This window comes from Plecotus auritus, assembly GCF_963455305.1.
Source record: "Plecotus auritus genome assembly, chromosome: 6".
NCBI classification, from domain to species: Eukaryota; Metazoa; Chordata; class Mammalia; order Chiroptera; family Vespertilionidae; genus Plecotus; species Plecotus auritus.
In genome coordinates, this window is record NC_137773.1 from 146453485 (window position 1) to 146474387 (window position 20903).

General features: G+C 50.5%; 1 protein-coding gene across 1 annotated transcript; it reads left to right on the forward strand.

Annotated features, from left to right (window-relative positions):
* Window positions 1-356: 356 nt before the first annotated feature.
* On the forward strand, window positions 357-13674 carry RBP2 (retinol binding protein 2). The gene is made up of 4 exons (XM_080675265.1): window positions 357-479; window positions 8381-8559; window positions 11768-11869; window positions 13425-13674. Exons 1-4 carry the CDS (start codon window positions 407-409, stop codon window positions 13473-13475), a joined length of 405 nt encoding a protein of 134 aa, XP_080531391.1. The 5' UTR covers window positions 357-406; the 3' UTR covers window positions 13476-13674.
* The last annotated feature ends 7229 nt before the right edge of the window (window positions 13675-20903 follow it).

The window sequence follows — 20903 nt, forward strand, 5'->3', positions numbered from 1 at the left end:
TCCAAGTCTGAGGCCTAGGGGCTGTGGCCTGTAGCGCATGTGGGGGTGGGTACTGGGTCTTTGTGTTCTTCCAGTGCTGATGGAGTGTTCTGAGTGGGGCCAGGGGCTCTGTGGGAGCCCAGCCAGCCAAAAACGAGCTGCCCCAGGGCCAGGTGTGTGTGGCCGTCACCAGGACACGCATGCTGGCCCAGGCCAGGACTTTGAGCATGGGTTGCCTGTAGTCCTTCTGAACTTTGAAAAGGAAAGGAAAGTTCCTCTGGGCTGTGCTTATCACCTTTGAACGTGTTATCTTCAGAGCCATAAACCTGATCCATTAGGCTATAAAAGTGACTCATTTCAAAACGCTCTCCCTGCAGCCTGCTCCTGGACGTGCACCACGCACCCACGGTAACCAGAGGCCATCACCATGACGAGGGACCAGAATGGAACCTGGGAGATGGAGAGCAATGACAACTTTGAAGGCTACATGAAGGCGCTGGGTAAGGAGGTGGCTGGGGGTGGAAGAAGGAGGGCAACTTCAGAAGAACTGTGGTCTGGCCCTCCAGACAGTGCCACTATGGAGTTCACAGATCTAAGTGCAGGTCTCACCCCTCGCCTACTAGCTATGTAACATCAGGCAAATCATACACATTCTCTGAGGCTCAGATTTCTCTTCTGCAAGTTGGGAATAGTAGTAAATGAGATTGTGTCTAGAATGTCCTTAGTGCAGTACATGGTACACAGAAAACATGCACTGAATGGAGGATACACATACACAGTCACACGCACATGCACACACACACACACACACACACACACACACATATGCATACAAGAGCAAAGCCAAACTTGAGAGGATCACGCAGTAGCTCTCATTCCTGTGACTGCCATCTCTTAAACAGCCGGTTGGAACCAATATTATCCAATGACCCTGCATTGCCCTTTTGTCAGTCTAGTCGTGGGAAGAGAATAGGAGTGGCTAACATCTTTCAGGGCCAGAGAAAAGCAAGCCCGCAGAGGCTAGGAAAGGCTTTGGTAATAGAGGTCCAACCAGGTAGTAACGCTATCTGACTTCTGAAATAGACTCCACGCCAGGGGCTCAATTAGTGTGTGCCCGAGCGGACTCTTTTGTGGGATCTCTCGTGGGGTGGGAAGAAGGCACTGGAAGCCAGGGGGACTGGCCCCCCAAAGGGGAGCTCACTTTGCTAAGCAGCTACCATGGTCCAGGCACTGAGCAAGAAGCTTTGGCTGCCCGTCCTGACTTCATCCTGCACCGGCCTCCCGCTCCTCTTAGCCAGTGGTAGCATTTCCTCCACATGAGGAGTTCCTGGCTGGAACTTGCCCACACAAAACAGGAGAACAGTGGCCACGGGTGGGGTCAGAGGCCTAAGGATTTGGATATGGAGATGGGAAGTCTCATCAAGAACGGTTATCATGGTCTTGTGTGTGCAGTTAACTTCTAGCTTAATGAACATTTCCAGTGTGTGAACAGTGAGGGCTGTGACATGTTCGACGGTTCATAGAACTTTCTCCGTGTACATTAAACTTATTTCCAACACTGGGTAGCTTTTTTCCTCCTGGTGATCAGAATTTTACCTCAATACATAGGGCATCCCCAAAAAATGGATACACACACTTTGAATAACGGTAAAGGCGGTGTTTATTAAAATACATTTCATTTTCAAAATTGAGCTAGCAGCTGGGACAGTGTGTATGCATTTTTAGGGACACTCTGTACTTGGAAGAGGCGGGGGAGGCAAAAATTTTAACCCTGTTGCACCTGGTTTTAGGGCCCTGAGTGAGCAATAGGAATTGAGTTCTGATTCTGTCTGTGGGTAATAAATGGTCTGGAGCTTAGCTCTGAACAAGAGCATCGGAGGAGGAAAGCGAGCCAGAGGGGCCAACATGGCTGCGGCTTTCTCTCTGACCTTGACCTTCTCAGAACCGGTTTCCTCATCTGCCGAGTAGGGGAAATAGCACAAACATTGCCTGCTTCTCCGGATGATGTCGGCGGTGGAACATCGGGAAGCACGTTAACAGGGGCCTTTTGCGAGCTGCCAGGTTTTAGCAGCCTGCCAAACAAGCGGATTCAGGGAAATATAATCAGAAAGCAACTTTGTGTCTTTTTCTGCTCATTTTTAAAGAAAGAGAAGTCCTGTGGTGACTTTGGGTATAAAATCCAGCCTCCGTCTAGTTTCCAGCTCTGCAGGGTGGGCCCCTGAAACCCTTTCTCTAGGTTTAAGGTGAGAGGCCAGCCACTCTGTCCCCACCCTTTCTCCTTTCCAGGAGGAAGGGATCGATGCAAGGCATGCTGCCAATTCTCGCTCTAGAAACAGCCTTCAGGGAACTCCTCCACAAATGTGCAGCCTCCGCATGGGGGAGGGCTCCCACCCTGGGAATGTGCTGTTTGGGTAGCTCTGTCCCAGTATCTTTGGTATCGGATGCCTATTGTCTCTTACAGCTTCAGTCAGAATTTCCAGTTTAGCGTCCTACTACATAGATCTCAAGCTAATAAGGAAACTGTGTGTGTGTGTGTGTGTGTGTGTGTGTGTGTGTGTGTGTGTGTGTGTGTTATTGGTTTTTAGAGAGAAAGGAAGGGAGAGAGATAGAAAGATAGAAACATCAATGAGAGAGGAACATCATTGATCGGCCGCCTCCTGCACGCCGCCCATTGGGAATTGAGCCTGCAACCTGGGCATATGCCCTGACCAGGAATCAAACCAGTGACCTCTTGGTTCCTGGGTCAACACTCAACCACTGAGCCACACCAGCCAGGCTTGTTGGACCTTTTTGTGCCAGAGTCTCTGAAGTTTAGAAGGAGTAGGCTGCCACTCTCCTGATTAATATTAAAACTGTAGGTGGTTTACTAGTTAAACCCCAAAGGTGGATGTGCTTGCTGCCTCAGTTTACCCAGCTGCTGACAGCCCACGGTGTCGCAGGGCCCCAGGAAGTTGCTCCAGCTTGAGGCCATGATGCCACGTGCAGAAATGCTTTAGCTGGAGTCACTTCTCACCATGGAGACAGGACACCTGCTCCCTCTCACCTGCCCAGGGCGCCGTGAGTAAGGGGAGGGGCAGGTCATGGTGATGACTAAAAACAGGTCTCAAGGGTTTCAGCCGGAAGCAGCTAAGGGAGGGCCATCCTGACAATTTCACCTGCTGAAAGCAACCCAGCAGAACTGTGCAATTTCCTCCACACCCGCCCTGCAAGGCAGGGGCTGTTTCTCCAACACTGACACGTCCATGGAGCTCGCCTGCCTTGTGCTTTGGGGCACGAGGCCCTTGGCATTTGGGGAGAAAACACATGGAGATCTCAGCAAATCCCAGAAATGTAAACACTGTGAAGTATAACTCCACTTTCTGCCAAAGAATCGTCACTTTCTTAGCGTTAGTCCCAGGGTCAGGGAGTTGGCTTTCTCTGCAGGTCTGACTGCTGGTTCCGGAGGGAATGAGAGACTCCCAGTGACTCACTCCACACCTGGCCTCCCCAGCTGCGGGCCTCAGCAGAGTGACACGTCATGACAACCTTTGGGTTTGCCCCAAATTACCAAAGTCATTAACTGTTCAATGAGGGAGGGCCAAGGGTCAAGGGTACCTCCTCTCCTGCTTTCTGAGACACCTGGTCTTTCTTGAGGCCCCAGATTCTTTTTTGACAGCAAAGGAAAGCAGCTGGTAAACTCACTCAGCCTGAGAAAAGTGTCACGTCCTGAGGTCCTCCTTCCGGCTGGTTCAGGTTGTGTCTGGTTGTTGTTTTTTTGGTAACAGAAATGTTTGTGTACCATTATAGGCACCTGATTTTTTTAAAGTCACTTTGCAGCAAAAAAGGGAGGTAATTGCTATTTTTATTATTTTTTGTAAATCAACAAAAATTACACCTATATTTTTGTCAGAGCAGCAAAAAAATAGAATTTTTTGGTGTGCTGCAGAATTTTAGTAATTAATTTCTGTGTGCCATGGGATGAAAAAGGCTGAAAATCTCAGGATGGAGATGATTTTTAGGTAGTGGGAAGTGCTTAAAGAAAATAAGAAGGAGTGATGGGGTGGAGAATGATGGGTGGTCAGGGAAGGCTGCCTGAGCAGGTGACATCGAAGCCGAAGCTTAAATGCTGAGAAGTGTTACTCCAGGCACAGGGAACTGCACGTGCAAAGGCTCTGGGCATGTTCGAGAACCATCTGACGGCTGGTGTGTTGGGAGTGTGGTGAACAAGGAAAGATCAGTCCACAGAGGCAGGTCAGGCCTTATGATGGGAAGACTTAACCTATCTTATTTATATTCTTGAAGGATCACTATGGCTACAGTATGAAGGATGAGTCACAGGAGGGCAAGACTGGAAGCAGAGATGCCCATTAGCAGGCTGTTGTGTTGTTCAGGCAAAACATGATGGTGGGTTGGGCTAGGGAAGTGCCATGGGCTGGAGAAAGGAGGACAGATACCGTGTATATTTTGGAGGTAAACAGGCAGGACTTGCAGATGAATATGAAGCAAGAGGAAGTGAAGATGGCCCCCAGGCTTAGGCCTGAATAACTAAGAAGGTGGTGATCCCATTAGCTGAAATGGGGAAGGCATGGAGAAGAGTGAGTTCAGACGGGGGTGCTGGGCAGGGGACAGGCATGCAGCATTCTGTTTTCCATATTTCGCTTTCAGATGCTCCTTATGCATCCAAGTGGAGTATTAAAACTGGCACATTGATACGCGATCCAGAGCGCCGGGTGGAGTCAGGGGCAAAGATGGAAGGAATCCTTTCCATCTCGTGAGGGGAAGAATCTGAAGCCCAGGGAAGTGGGGAAGGGGCTGGGAAGTGGGTGGGAAATGCTGCAGTGCAGGCAGGAGCCCTGTCTGATTCTAACACCCAAGCTCTTTCCACAGCACTGTTCCAGGAGGAGGTCCTAGGCCCAGGGTTAGGGGAGGAGGCTTCATTCTGAGCCAAGTTCGTCAGGAAGGGGACACCTAAGTAGACAGGCAAGACCCTTAGTAACTGCAAGAGAGCCACTCAGAGTCCCTCGGTAAATGAATGAGTGAGTGAGTGAGTGAGTGAGTGAGTGAGTGAGTGGAAGAGAGATTCCCATTAGCAGGCTGTTACGTTGTACAGGAAAACGTGATGGTGCCTTGGGCTAGGGCAGTGCCATGGGCTGGAGAAAAGGGAGGAAGATAGGGAAGGAGGGAGAGGGAAGGGAGGGAGGGAAGAAGATAGGGAGGAAGGGAGGAAGGGAGGAAGGGAGGAAGGGAGGGAGGGAGGGAGGGAGGGAGGGAGGGAGGGAGACTGTCTAATGACCCAAGGAAGAGCTGGCGTCACAAAATTTGGATTCCTGCTGGTGCTCACAAGTCAATGAGGTCATTGCCAAAGTCTTTGTATAAACCACATGGTACCTGGTTGCACTTTCAAACAGGGAAAGTGCTGGGGGTGGAAGAGACCCAGGTGAAGACAAGTTTGGTCCCTTCCTTGTATGTACCAGCAGCAGCTCCATCCTGACCCCCTTCCCAGTGTGGAGCAGTAGCCTACAGGTGAGGAGGTAAAATAGTGCAAGGGGAGTTCTCCAGCCTGCCTCTGCTGGCCAGGGAAACCTATTTGAAAATGTCCTTGAGGAGTAAGAGGAGGCAGGCAGGGGGCCAGGCCAAGTCCTCTCTAAATGTGTCATACGGAGAAGGAAATGGCATGGAAGAATGGAGAGGATTGCTTCTCCACATTGCTGCTCACAATTGCCTACAAGTGCTGATGATTGGAGAATGAAGGAGTCCAGGTTTGAAGCCCATCACAGGTGCACAGGGAATGGGTCTCAGATTTCATGTGATGAATATGTGTGCATCTCTGCTCTTTAATTGACAAACAGCGCCTGCCCTTTTAGCCTGCAACCCTAGCTTTTTTCACAATAATATTACAAAGCATTTTAATGTTGAGTAGCATACCCATATTTCAACTTTATGGCTTGCATTGTTCAAAATGCAGTTATGAAAAGTATGCTTTTAATAAAGTCACTTCAGTGTTGTTGTTTTTCCTTCTGCGGCAGCTACAAGGCATATATATATTATTCAGGACTAGCTTGCCTTTGGACCTTCTCCCCTGAGGTAGAAATTCATTTCACCTGGCTGTAAATCAGGCTCGGAGCTACCTTTAATCCAGAGAAGCAGATAAAACATACTCGATAACCCTGGTGTTAGAATACGATATCAGGAAAATAATTTTCTCTGCAGAGTACAAAGGGGAAGCGTTCTTGTAACCTGTGTGTGGGTGCTCGCGTGTGTTCTACAGCTGCAGGTAAACCTTTCCTTTTGATTAGAAATATCACGCACCCGCCAACGGAACGTTCGGCTCCCTTCCCCAGAGTGGAGCAGAGGTGGCGTGATTAACTGGCCTGTGTAAACGCTAAAGGGTAGCCAAGAGGCCGTGCCATTTTTCAATCCAAAGAAGAAGTGGTACTTGATCACATTTGCATAGAGCCTCTAACAAGATTCCGCCGGCCCTGGTCAGAAAGATTGAGTAGGGATGCTATTTCCAGGACAAGCCAGTTCCCCCAGCAACAGGCATTTTAAACTGCGATCCACCTTTCTAAGCAGCCAAGGACAAGCAATATTTTCTGCTGGGAAAGCCTTAGTTGTGAATGATACACGGAATGTATTTGTAGGCAAACTGTTGGGAGCTCCAGCCCAGCTGAGTAGCTCGGAACCCGCCACTTAACGTCTCTGGGCCTTGCTGTCCACATCTGGGGAGTGAAAACAGGCTTGTTCTCTGACAAACACCTCGGTTCTGAATTCCTCTGTAATTCCCAGTTCTTTCTGAGTAATTTTGCCTGGAGGAGCCGCCTTCTTTGTTTCATCTGGTTAATACGTGACCTGTGGTTGGTTGGTTGGTTTTTTTCCATCTCCACCTGTGAGGCCAGCAGCAGGGTGTGGCCCAGCATGGGCCTCAGCACCGAGGGCCAAAGCAGGGCTCAAGCATTTCCCCACTGGCCAAACCATGGAGTGAGGAAGCTGACAAAACGTCCATGTGACGGGCCAGGGCCATGTACGTGAGCAGATCAGCCACCACCCAACTGTTCAGAGTCCGGGGCCCTTGGACAGCATGGGGTGGTGGATGTGTAAGTGTGGCCCAAACATTTCACTCCACACTGGGTTTGACCGAAACAGAAAGGGCCAAGGCTTGGAGGCCAGTGTGCGTCACATAACCACAGCTCCTTGGCACTGTGTAAAGCATTTTATCATTATTTAAGTGAATTTTTACATTAAATAACTGTGAGATAAGCCATCTTTCCCCCATTTTACTGGAGAATTTACAGGCATAAAGGGGGTCAAATACGATTTGGTTAGAGACCAAGAGCTTAATGAGGTTCACAGCAAAGGAACACATTTAGCAGCTCCAGATGTATCCTCTGTTTCTAGGTTGATTCCACAAAGACGGCGCCCTTTTGGCTTGAAGGATGGTTTGTGTATAACCAGAGGTTAGCAAGGAGGTGCACGTAGCACTTAGCTTTTTACTGTAAAGTACAAAGCTTGGGAAATGCAACACTCCATTGAAGGGCATGCTCCCTTTTACTTCCTAATGGCCTCTAAGAGATGAGTAAGATTTCCATTAAAATATCAGGACAAAGAACAGCTGTAGGGGAATAAATGCAGCAAAATCTTGGTAATTGTGGAATCCGGGTGATGAGGGTAGGGTTCCTGGTACGCTCCTCTCTACTTTTGTTTGTTTGACATTTTTCATAATAAAAATATAAACAAATGGCCATCTTTTCCTTAAAAACAATGAAGCAAATCTAGAAGCAAGTATTTATTGAGTGTCTAGAGCAGTGGTCACCAACCGGTAGTCTGTGGACCACTGGTGGTCCGTGAGGCCCGACAGGTTGGTGACCCCTGGTCTACAGTATCTGGAGGACACTGAAAGCTGGTGAGGGAGGCAGAACAGCCTAAGTAAGAAAGCTCCTAATCGGCTTTAAAAATGGAAGTTTATATGTATCCTTCCCTGCTGATAGACAATAACAAATTCCATCTTTAACTATGATCTAGGCTGGTGAGTTTTGAACAGTCCTTTTTCTTTTAAAACATGAAGTCTTACGTTCAGCAAACTCTTCAAAAGAAACCCAATATGTCAAATAAGTAGAATGGAGCTGCTGAGGTGGAAGGGTGTGTGTGTGTGTGTGTGTGTGTGTATGTGTATGAATGCATATTGGAGAGTTGCAGCTCAAGCATGACCCTGCCTGTGACCTCCCCCTGCCACCAGGGCCCCCCAACGATTGATTTAGCTGCCCAAACTGGTCGGGTGTAAGACAACTCTTGTTTCCTGCTTAGGCAGAGAAATGGGGCCTGCCCTGCTCTTCTGCGTCTCCGGTCCTGGTTGCGTGGCCTTGTTAAAGAAATGAATGAGTCTGGCTGAGCACATCAGAACCTCCACAACTCCCTTTGCCAACAGATATTGATTTTGCCACCCGCAAGATCGCAGTCCGCCTGACTCAGACGAAGATCATTCATCAGGAAGGCGATAACTTCAAGACGAAAACCAACAGCACATTCCGCAACTATGACTTGGATTTCACCGTTGGAGTGGAGTTTGACGAGCACACAAAGGGCCTGGACAACCGGACTGTTAAGGTACTCAGCTGGGCGGGCGGTTTGCATATGCACACTCTGGAGGGGCTGGCAATTCGGCTTCACAAAGGGAAAATGACAGAACAACCTGGAAAGGGGGACCAGAGTGGACTTAATGATGCTGGCACTAAGCAACCTTTTTTAGGTAGGAAGGGGCACGCTAGCTTCTGCACTAAGCTTATGAGCAAAGGAGCGATTGAAGGGTGCGGCCTCTCCAGGGTCTGGCCTGGGCTGGCAGGCAACGAGAAGAGGGCCCGGTGGGGTGTCGTAGGGCGGACTCCGCCCTGTGAGCTGGGCAGTGCAGCTTCCTTGGAGGGGCAGCCTGCTCAGCACCAGCCACACATTGGCACGAGGGACGGATGCCTCACGTTCACAGATCTTTTTTTCCCAAGAGATGTTGAGAATTCATAGGTTTTCATATGAAATTTCTCCATTTTAGATGAACCCCACTGGTTTATTTTTTAAAGAAGAATGAAGTGCATAGCAAACAAAACACTCAGTATACTGAGTGAAGTCAGGGTTCTCCAGTCCCAGAAGTCTCAGGCAAGTCTCTGGCTTTGTGTCAGCATCACCCTAACTCCCAGGATCTAATGGAGCAAATCCCCAGGCTTCCAAAGGCCAGACTGCCAGGTGCTTGAGTGGCGTGGGTATAGGGAGGATTCTGAAAGCGAGCAGCCCTGAGTTCACGTGTTATCTCCAAGCACAGGAGCCGGAGTACAGAGGAGGCCGGCCCTCACCCAGAGGAGTGGTTTGTAAATAAGGCAGAGAGTGGAAGCAGCAGGGGGCAGTGGGTGGAGGTGAGCAAGGCAGGGGTAACAGCCGGTCCCCGCTCTTCCAGCATCACCATGTGGTACCACAGCCTGGTGATCGATTGTCACAGTGTTCACACTCACACTCCGTGCGTCTGTCTTTGGTTTTCCAAATTCAATTACACCTGGTCAGTCCCCACAGCAGGAATGGGGGAAAGTTAATCTCAGTCGAATTGAAGGATTCTCCCACCCCAACCTTTGTATCAGATAAGGACCCCAGGGGTCACACAGTCCAGGAAAGGGTTTCTGGTTTGTCATTTGGTATGATTGCCATTGGCTGCTCACTGTCCGTGCCCGTGTAGTTTGTATGAGGGTGGACAGCTTGAATATTCATAGCACCCACCCCATTTGTGCCAGTGCAGCCACCAGGACCTCTGCCCTGGCTCCCAAGCTGGGGAGGTGAGCTGGGTATCCTATCCCCAGGTACCCTGTTATCACCCCCAGCAGAGGCCAGCTCCTCAGAGTGCCAGGACCCTCCACCCTGCCCTTCCTCATTCACCATGCACCCCACTCTCCTCGGAGTCCCCCTTCTCTCCTGCTTCCAGAAGCTCTTTCAAAGTTGGAGGTCTCAACGCTTCCCCAGGTCAAGGGCCATGAGCTCTGTCACCTCCCTGGGATTGGAAGGGAAAGTTGTCATCATTCTTTGCTACTGACTTCCAGGCCACGAGAGCAGGACACGTTTTATTTCTCACGCTGCCCTGCAGCACCGATCATCTCTGCCATCATGTCGAGGCTGACTTATAGTTAGTGCCCTCGCTAAAGAAGTCAGAAACGAAAAGCACTTTGGAGATGCTTCCATCAGAGCGGACTTGACATGAGAGCCTCAGCGTCCAACCCCTGGGACGGCCCCTGCGAAGCCCCACCGAGAGGCTGAGGGATCGAAAGGGCTTTTCTGAACTGTGTGGCTGGAAGGCCGATGCATCAGACACCAGAATTCATAGGAAAATTGGCTCAGAATTTCAGCTGAAAATGATTCATTTCCCCTGGTCTTTGCATTTTGTTTGAGAAAGAGGCCTGTTTTCTCTGACTTGTTCTTGCATCACCATGGATGGTAGAGAACTCCCTCTTCCTGAAATGAATGGCTTCCTTCCAGCCCTTTCTGACTCAAAGGATTCCCTGCGTTAACACCCACTTTCCTTCTGCCTCTCTGCTTTCCCTCAGACCCCACCCGCCCCAGGATCAGTTCTTAGCCCTGCAGGGAGAGAGAGAGAGAGAGAGAGAGAGAGAGAGAGAGAGAGAGAGAGAGAGAGAGAGAGAGAGAGAGAGAGAGAGAGAGAGAATCCCCTTTCCCACTTTTTGTCTCTGCTTGCCCACAGCAAACAGTTAGGGCTAACACACACACTCTCTCTCCTCTCTCTCTAGCTCTCTCTCGCTCTCTCTCACTCTCGCACTCTGGTGGGGACTGAGAATTATCCAGGACAGACTTTGCCCAGTCTCCGGCAATGGGCTGTTCCCAAGAGAATCACAGCACAGGCAGGTGCCCTCACACTACCTCCTTCCTGTGACTTGACTGGAACCCTTCAGCCTAAGGGGCGACGGGGTGGGGGAGCCTCTCAGCTGCCGAGGAGGTGCCTGCCTCTCTGCAGGGTGTTATCACTCTTTTATCTTTGACTGTGAGATGAATTGTATCAAAAAAGCCTTCATTTGCATTTCTCTTATCATGAGTGAAGTTGATTGTCTTTTCTTATGTTTAAAAGCCATCTGCTAGGATTGTGTGTTTTTTTCCTTGTGTCACCAGGGGAGGGAACCATTTTTCTGCCCAGGGCCATCTGGATATTTATAACATCATCCGAGAGCCATACAAAGTTATCTCTTAAAAACTAGCCTGCTCTATCTGGTCAAACCTTTAATTAACTCACTCCCAATGCCTTGGCAGGGCCAGACCAAATGACGTTCCCCACCCCAAATGTAAGCTGTAGGTTGGCGTCTTTAGCTGAATTTCCTATTAGGTTAATGATCTCTTTCTTACTGATTTATGGGAGCGCCTTACAGAGAAGGGAAGCAGGTCTTTTGTCTGGCATGTGTTACAGTTATTTTTCCCAGTTTGTTATTCATCTGTTGACTCTGAGGTATTTTCCCCTTCCAGAAATGTTACTTCGTGATACAGTCACATTCATCATCTTTCCCCCTTCTGATCTGGAATGCTATCTGTCCCATAGGATAAAATGGAAGAGTAGAATTCCTTAAAAGAGGACAGAACCAGCCACAGCGAGTCAGTTTGGCTAGAATGGCAGGTGTGTGTGGAAATGAGCCTGGAAGGTCTCCGCCGAGGCTGAGGGCTCTGCCCGGCGACCAGGCACCTGCAGGAGCCCGGCACAGCGTCGGGACTGCAGCCGCAGGTGGACGTTTGTCCGGTCCCATTCAGGGCCACACAGTTGATTTGCTGGAACGTGTCATTGCAGTCGCTGATCACCTGGGAAGGCGACGTCCTCGTGTGTGTGCAGAAGGGGGAGAAGGAGAACCGTGGCTGGAGGCAGTGGGTTGAAGGGGACAAGCTACACCTGGTAAGTCCCGGGTCTGCCCAGCTCCCTGCCTCTGTGCTCACAGGAGCCGCCTGTTCATCCAGCCAGGCACCTTGACAAGAAAAATGGCCCTGCACTCCTCCCCGACTCTGAGCTCCAGCCAAAGGCGTGTAGTCATAGAGTCAGAAAGCCATTCCTGTCTGGCTCAGAGGTCTCCAGGAAGAAATCTATATGGCCGTTCCTGTGAATGGCTGCCGTTAAAATGAAAGTTCAAAATGCTGAGCTAGGGAGCTGAGATCCATGGAGAAAGGCAGGGAACCTGTAAAGAGCAGCTGGAGAGAAATGTGAGGCTCAGAATTAAGATGTCCCCAGAGAGGGTGGGACCAGGCCTCCTCGCAGTTATGTGAGCGTGGAAAAGAGAGGTTGGGTGCAGGTGGAACGGACAGGAGGCAGCTGAGCCCATGCACTGTTTGTAGGCCACAGGCATTGGCCTCCCATCGTAAGCTGTGTCCGCCGGAGGCCACACTGTTTTAGGTTATTTCGTACTAAAGCAGTGCAGTAGGTACCATTGCTGATATCCTTGAATTATATCTGTGTAGGTAGCTTAATTTTTTATTCTTCAATCTTCAAGGTAATGTGTGGTTCAAACATTCAAACACTGAAAAATTCTTCACACCTTCATGCATTCAGTCACTCATTTGTTAAATAAATGGCTCATTCAACTAATGGCACTTCATGCATTCATTTATCTGTGGAGTCAGGCAGGTGCCTGGCCCCAATGTCAGTATTCAGGTCACCATGTGCCCTTCAGAGCCAGCCTTGCCTCACCTGAGATCTTTATTCCAGAGGCAATGTCAACTGATGGATGACAGATGGGAGGCATGTGCTGTGTTTTTTCATTGAAGGTTTTCCCTACGTGCTCCGGGTTGGATGATGGATCTTTTTAATTGTAGTGCAATACCCAACGGTCCCTGTGGTGAAGACAATGGATTCATCGTCAACTGCAATGATTTCATGGCACTCCCCACACTTGTGTTTTTCTCTCCTCCCTTAAAGGGTCATGAGTTACAGATAAGGCTCGAGGGCTCCCTCTGTCTGGATGAAAAACAGCATCTTATCTGCAGCCCACACCCTTTCATTGCCTGGGCCAAGACCAACCAACGTCCTGATCTCCCAAGGCCACAAAGCCCACAGGGCCGAGCCACACGGGTCACCAGCAAGCATCTTCCTAGGCCCTTGCCTTCCAAATGCTTCTCCCCACTAGATCCTTCTCTTCTTCGTGGCTTGCTGCCCTTTATAAATGAGGTGATGTTGCTTTAATCATGAAAGTAGGAGAAATCCCGCCCAAGAGGGTAATTTCTTCAAATTTTTGGTTTTTATAGTTGCTCAAGCTCAATTCAAGTGTCAAAATCAAATCAGGGCGTGCCAGCTGATTGGATCCATGAGATACACTTTGCCCAGAATAAGTGTCCTCTTTATTACAGTCGCCCCGCCCCCCCCACCCCCCCCACCCAAATCACAGACAACAAGAAGGCCAGGGGCAGGGCAGAAGGAAGACCCAGCTTGTTCATCACTCACCCACTTTCTGATGTTGCAGGAACTGACATGCGGTGACCAGGTGTGCCGTCAAGTGTTCAAAAAGAAGTGATGGCCATGAGGGGGCTGCTCCACACTCCCAGAGGAGGGTTCTTTACCGGCTTTGAGACGAAGCTGTGGGGACCCTCCCACCCCTGACAGAGCCTGTCAAGACATCTGGGCGGGTTTTAAACGTAACGAATGTGTACCAGTGACCAACATATTCTTCCTTCGTTGAAACCTGGCATTAAATAAAAACAAAAATCACTCCCATACTTTGAAATCCTTTATCTCTCTCTCCCTGTATTTGTAGAACTGTCAGTTTCATCCCCAAGCAGAAGAGGTGACTGCCTGCCTGTGGTTTTCTGTGTGGCTTTGTTGTTGTTTATATTTTAGTTTAGCCTGTTAGTTGGTTTTCTGTTAGTTCACTTGTTTGGGGGGTTTGTTTTATCTGAAAATGTTCTCTGGCCAACATAGTATCTCCTCCTAATTCTTGAACATTGCCTATTTGAGATTCATTCCTTTAGACAGCACATTTGTTTTGCCAAGATTCTATTTTAAGATGCATATGCCTTCTAGTTTGTCCTTTGCCTGAGCAGCCTGGGCAGAGCTACTTCTAAAGGCCTCTGCAGCCTGCAATTCCAGCTGCTCTTGGTCCAGGCCAGCCCTCTGTGCTTCAGCCCTGGGGGCCCCTGAACGATGGATGAACAGATTACTCGGACACAGTTTGACTGTGCAAGAGAGAGCTAAGGGGCCGCTGGCTTTAGTGGCCAGAGCAGCCTCTATTGCCTGCCTACTTAGGCCTTTATTGGAATTTTTATCTTTCGATACTATCAGTAGGGTGAGTAACCTTGGGAGGACACATGTTTACATTGTCCTCTAGGCAAGGGCATCCAGGGGTTAAGCATAAGGATTCCAGTGAACACCTGGGGGTCTGCACATGCACAGACTTGTTCAGAAAGGTCAAGGAATAATTAGGGGCGCCGCCTTCAACACTCCCCTAAGTCTTTCCTAAGTCAGAATTCCAATAAACAGGGCAGTTGGCCTTCCACACCCTTTCCTTTTATCAGAATGTCCTCCTTACAACTTTCCAACCAAGTCTCTTGTGCTCCCCAACAGGAGGCGTAAGCAAGTTAATGCATAAAAAATGCTTGAAATGGGACCTGGTTATTGCAACCTCTGGTCATTATGTGGAGTTACTCCTCCCACAGTCCCAGGGGTACAGATGAATGGACGCTAAGCGTGATAGGTCAGTACCTCCATGGCCTCCTGGTGGTTTAGGTTCATAACTCTGAGAAGCATTGCATTTTCCTGCCAGACACAGAAATATGGTGGTGTACCTGGAAAAGCAGAGTAGTTAACAGGGACGAATTGATGGTGGATCACTCACGGGGCCCCAGGAAGGCACAGCAGGTCAAGGACGTCGCCTTCATCGCTTGCAGCGAGGCCTGCAATCACACCATTAGGCAAACATTGCCCTGGATAAGTAGGTTTATTCCAAGAGGGTTAGCATGGGGGATTAGCACACTCTGGTATGATTTGAATGATCAGATCATTCATTGATCCTGAGCATCCTAAATGCTATTGGATGCAGAGAGAAAGGCTGCAATCTGGCTGTGTGGCCCAGGGCCAGCCTTGGCCCAAACCCTTGTGGACAGACAGCCATGACAGGGGCCTCCTGGAAAGCTGTGTTCCCCCACAACCATGCATGTTCCTGTGCAAGAAAGCCAGGGAAGTGCCTGGCTGGGGCCTCATGCTGGCTGGGGACCTGGGGAGGTTGGGGCGCTCAGGAAGTGCAGCCCATCTGCTGTGGCAGAGCAGGAACCCAGTGGGAGGGGCTGCTGAGGTGGGGCCTTTGTCCCCAGCTTCCCTGGAGCTTCTCCAGGTGCCCAGGTCCCCCTGTTGGTGTCCCCAGTCTTGCTCTTGCCCACCACAATCTCAAGTGACCCTCTCCTTTGTCCCTGGAGAAAACCTTATTGAATGAAATCATGTCTGAAAGCTCATTGGGGACCAGCTATAAAGTATTCCGTACCTGTAGGGGGTTATATCCACTAGTGATTTTTGATCCTAGGGTTTACAAATATACTCTAGGGTCTGCTAGCCCCCGCCAAGATTCTATGACAAGATTCATGGTCAAATAAACCTCAGGAATGCTGAGGACATATCTCTGCCTTAGAAATTCACAGTAAGAATTGGTGTCTCCATAGCTGTGAACAGACCTGCAGCAAAGCCCAGCCTTGACCCCTGGGTCCCCTTTACCCTGAAGCCTTTCACGTGCCCGGGGTGTTTGGAGAACACAGTGCTCATGCCTCACACGTGCACAGCACTTTTTCAATTGCAGAGAACAAACAATATCATTTAAAACTCCCATTTCCCACAGGGGGTTTTCTCTGTGTATTTTTCCACAAATGAAGAAAAATGGAATGAGCTCGTTTACATACAGTGTGAAAGGCTGATAGTGGCTATTTCCATTCTGCTGATCATTCTTTTTCCACAAAGGTGCATCTCAACCCAGAAGCGGTCCAATCTGAGGTACCTGTTTCAAAGCCAGGGCCGATGTTCGGGGCCAGGCCTGCCTTCCAGCCCTGCGCTCCCTGAGAGAGGACAAGTCACAGGCCTCCTATTTCTGTTCCCTCAGCCAATTTCAAAACCAAACCATGACAGGAGCGCTCCCCCCGGGCACTGACAAGGCTGCTGGGCACAGAGTGAACGTGGTCAGCCTTTAAAACCCACTGAGGCCCTGGCCGGAGCTCCTCAATGGTCAGAGCATCAGCCCTCTCACCAAAGGGTCTCGGGTTTTATTCCCAGTCCTAGGCAATGGCTGCGTGAAGTTCACACGGGAGGGGGGTCGATAAAGATGGGTGTGAGCTTGGGAGAGAGGGAGAAGAATGATACTCTACATGGCTTAGCAGTGGGAAGGAGAAGGGGGTGCGGAGGGATCTGGGTTAGGCCTAGCACACCAGGTAACAGAGCAACAATTGCAAAGGCCACATGCCCTCTCCCCATCACCCACGTCACCCTCCAATGGCTAAATGTCACCCCCTTCGTGTTCCCTCCCCTGGCGGGGCTGGGGAGGAAGGAGCAGCCAGGCCTCCACAGACATTTCTGAGGCCAGGAAGCGATGTTGTCATCAGGGGTGAGGGGAGGAGGAGAGGGAAAAGTGAAGGAGAAGAGAAAAGAGGAGGAGAAAGGAGGGGGGAGGGAGAAAGAAGAGTAGGAGAAGGAAAGGGCGGAGCAGGAGGAAAGGGATGGGAGAGGTGGGAAAAGGAGGGGTGGGAAAAGGAGGGGAGGGGAGAGGAGAGACGGGAAGAACCCGCACTCACTGTGAGTGAATGCAGAGAAAGGCACTGTCCGGATGAACCAGGCTGTACAGACCGCAGCCAGAGCAACAGCAGCCGAGGCTCGCCCAGGGGCTTTCTCTAGTTTAAACCCACCTCCCCCAAAGCACGGGAAGGTTCATTTAAATGACTCGCCAGGTCAGCACAGAGCAAAGAGGCTCACAGGCGCTGCAGAGGCTTGGCCTGGGTCCGGGCAGGGTGGTGCAGGTTAGGCTCTTTGAGGAGCATTTTGTTCTGTCCTGGAGCTCTTTCTAGGACTATGACAGAGGAGCCCATTTTACAGATGAGGAAACTGAGGCTCAGACCAGGTCAAACATTCACCCTGACCCCACAGCTGGTAAGTAACGGAGGCAGAATGAGAACCCAGGTGGGTCTGTCTCCAGACTCTGAGACCCTCCGTGAAGGAGAGGGCCTGGGCAGGGACTGGGTGGCCCGCCCATTCCTGGACCTCCAGACCTCCCCCTGAAGGTCCCAGTGCCCTGGCACGTTCGGGAGACCACCAATGCCATTCCCTCCCAGTCATCTGTAATCAGGTTGTGTTTTTCTTAAATCAGCATTCCCTGTGAGTCTCCTTCAAGACTAATTCGGCTGCAGGCAGGACCTCATTGAGAGTGACTCATTTGAATCCCCAGCCGAGGGGGGGCGGGGGAGGGGAGGTGTTAGGTCCTGCCTCTGTGCCGAGCCTGCCAGGACTGATGGCAGAGCTGGCCTCCTGGAGCCGAGCCTTCCACTTGAACCGGCTCTTTATACCTGTGATCTGTGACCGATGAGAAGGGCAGAGGTGGGGATATTTAATTTTGGCTCACTGATTACACTTGTTATGTAGATGGATCCAATTAGAAGCTGGGGCTTGAGAAAACGAATCAGTAATGAACCAGACAGAATCTTCAAGAGCTTTAAAGATTTGGTCCTCGGTTTTCTGGGGCTGGCCTCACTTGAGTTGCTCCTCATGCTTCTAGATTGCTAAGGTTCTGGAAAGTGAGGTGAGACCAAGGAGAAGGCCTGGAAAAGGAGGGCAAAATCCGCCTTTTCTGGAATATTTTAACAGGAAAGGCACCCAGCCAATAGGAGCGCAGTGAGCTCCTTCTGTGGTCAGAGACACGGCTGGAGACACGGAGGCGTCCACCAGCTCCTGTCAGGGAAACAGCCACGCGAGGCAGTCCACGTGGAGGGAATGCAGAGCTGGGAAGTGCTCGCAGGGACGGAAAAGCTTAGAAGCCTAATCGGAGCCAGAGAAGCCGCTCAGAGCTTAGCCCAGCAGGAGGCTGCCAGGACCACCCACGGGGCACAGAGGGATGCAGGAGGAAGGTGGTGTGGTCAGAGTCTCAGCCAGGCAGGGCTGGACCATGGTTATCAGAGGAGACACCGCCACTGCCAAACAAACAGCCCAACACAGAAGTGGGAGGGCTAGGTGAACACCCTGACCCCTCCTTGCTTTCCACTTTCCAATCTCCCATCAGCGCTCCCACTGGTAGACACTCACCAAAGCCTGCTGCCAGCGAGCCTGGGGAATGTCGTCCCGGCAGCGCCAGCGAACAGGACAGGGCGGGCACTGAGGGGCACTCAGGGGAGGGATCTTAGCCCTGGCCCTCCAGGAACTCCCAGTCTGACTCAGATCCGGGCAAGGATGCCACCAGCACCAGCACTATCACCTGACCTCAGTGAGACACGGAGACTATGACTGGGAGGGGCTGTCTCCGGGGTAAAGGGAAGAAGGAAGAGGGGATCGTCATGAACTGACCCCTCCTTGTGCCACACAGCACACCAGGTGCTTTCCCTACATAGCCTTGCATGGCAATGCCACCCCCACTTCTCAGGAGAAAACAAGGCTCGGCAGGTAGAGAGGGGAAGCGTGCCAGGGTTCGCACACAAGTGGCTGCCTTAGTCCAGTCACCCATCCATCATCGGGCAAACGCGACCTTTTCCAAATGCAGACAAACCTCAATCCCAATCTTCACGGACAATGAAGTTAATAAAAGAAAGCACTTATTGAATTAGAACCAAACAGACTAGCTAATTACTTTTATCTCCTATTAAGAATTTACAAGCCCGATGGACATGTTTTCTTTTATTAAAGTTCATTGTTTTAAGCTTAACAAGCAATGAAAACCTCTCTAAAACTTCTCCAGAGCCCAGATCCTTGGCGAACCACAGTCCCACAGGCTAGGCCCTGGGAAAGAGGGTCTTAGCGGCCTGTGGCCGGGTGGCTTAAGTGGGAGTGTGTGGCACCTCGGCTTTGCTGTGGTTTTCACACTGGCAATGATTTGATGAGTTGTGACATTGTGTTAACGTCCTCCTGGATCACGCATTCCACAAGGACAGAGGTGGCTGTAGTGTGTGGCCTGCTCTCCAAAGCATCTGACGCCGGCTGGTGCCTCTTTCCTCGGCCTGTCTGCATCACAGACACGGTCAGCCTGGTATTTATTGGGTACATATTGGTGCCCGTGCCTGTGACCGATGCCCAACGTTTTCTCCACCAACCTATTCATCCAAGAGGCATGTATTGATCATCTACTATGAGCCAGCGGCCGGGCACGGAGGAGGCAGTGGTACGCAAAGCGGGCATGTTCCCACTCCTCACAAATTTTGTTTCTAAGCCTCACAGCCTTGCAAGGCAGGTATCGCTCTCCTCGTCTTATACATAAGCCTCCAAAAGGGTGAGAAGGATCCTGAAAGCACAATCCTAAGAAGTGACAGGGCCAGGGCCCTGGTGAGTCTCCCCTGCCGACACTGGCCCTCCTCCTCGCTGGGTCAGGTGAGAGGCAGAGGGAAAACCTGCAATTCCCCCCAGACAGACGGAAAGGCCTGTTATGTGTTTCTCATAATAAAAGAAGAAGAGGCCCTTGTAACCCACCAGTCATGGTAAACGAGATGCCAGAGATGCTGTCTGTGAGGCCCTTAACTCAGTGCCTGGTGTGCAGCAGCCACACAGTCAATCGTGGCTAAAACAATAGCCCTTAATTACTTTTTCCAAAAAGCAAAACAGGACTTTGGAAACAAGACAAAACACCAAAATGGGACAATTTTGACGCCAGGGGACATTCAGCAACATCCAGAGATGTTTTTGGTTGTCATCCCTGGGGGTGGGGTGCTGCTGACATCTAATGGGTAAAGGCAGGGATGCTGCTACACATCCCACAACGCAGGATGGCCCCACAACCAAGATGATCGGCCCCAAATGTCAACAGTGCAGAAGAGGAGAAGCTGGCCGCGGGGGTCCTTGCCTCGTCTTCGTTCTCGTACAGCATTATTTCCAGTGGATGCAGAGCAGCTGACCCCAGGACGACATGGACTATATAGGAAGACTCGTTTTTGTATCGCAGTGTAGGGTTAATCTGTTCCACCCCACTTTCCAGGATTTCAGAATAGTTACAGTCGCCTGTGAGGTTCCTTCACAGACCGGATGTGGGGTGTTGCCACCGTGGCTCATCCTGTCCTTCTCTCGGGAACATGGAAGACTTGGCCAAAACCTGCTTCTTCGCAGAAAGAGTCAAGATTCCAAAGATTTAGTCAATATTTTAATTTTTTTTTAATTTTTTTAAAATATATTTTATTGATATTTTACAGAGAGGAAGGAAGAGGGATAGAGAGCTAGAAACATCGATGAGAGAGAAACATTGATCAGCTGCCTCCTGCACACCTCCCACTGGGGATGTGCCCGCAACCAGTGTACATGCCCTTGACCGGAATCGAACCTGGGACCCTTCAGTCCACAGGCCGACGCTCTATCCACTGAGCCAAACCGGTTTTGGCTAGTCAATATTTTTAAGTGATGGCCCTGTCAACGTTTCTTCTCTCCCCATCACAGACCTGAAGGTCCCTTCTTAGCCCCACCGTGACATTTGGGTAACGGGAACCCTGGAAGCCAGGAAAAAATAGTGCTGCTCCCTCTCATCAGGGTGAGGGTGGGGAGACTGCAAAGGCGTCGGTTGGGAGTTTATTCTATGCCAAGTGCACCCCAATAAAGCCCTTTAAAGTCAAGACCACAGTGGGGATGTGGTTATAACCCTGACTATAGGATAAGGAAGGAGTTCATAAAATTCACAGAACCGGAGCCAGGAGGGGGCTTAGCGTCATCTGATCGCCCCTCCCCCACTTCTAGAAGCCGGAGAAGGAACTTGCTAAGGTCACTTTGTTAGTGATGGAGGAAGCTGGGGCTCGGA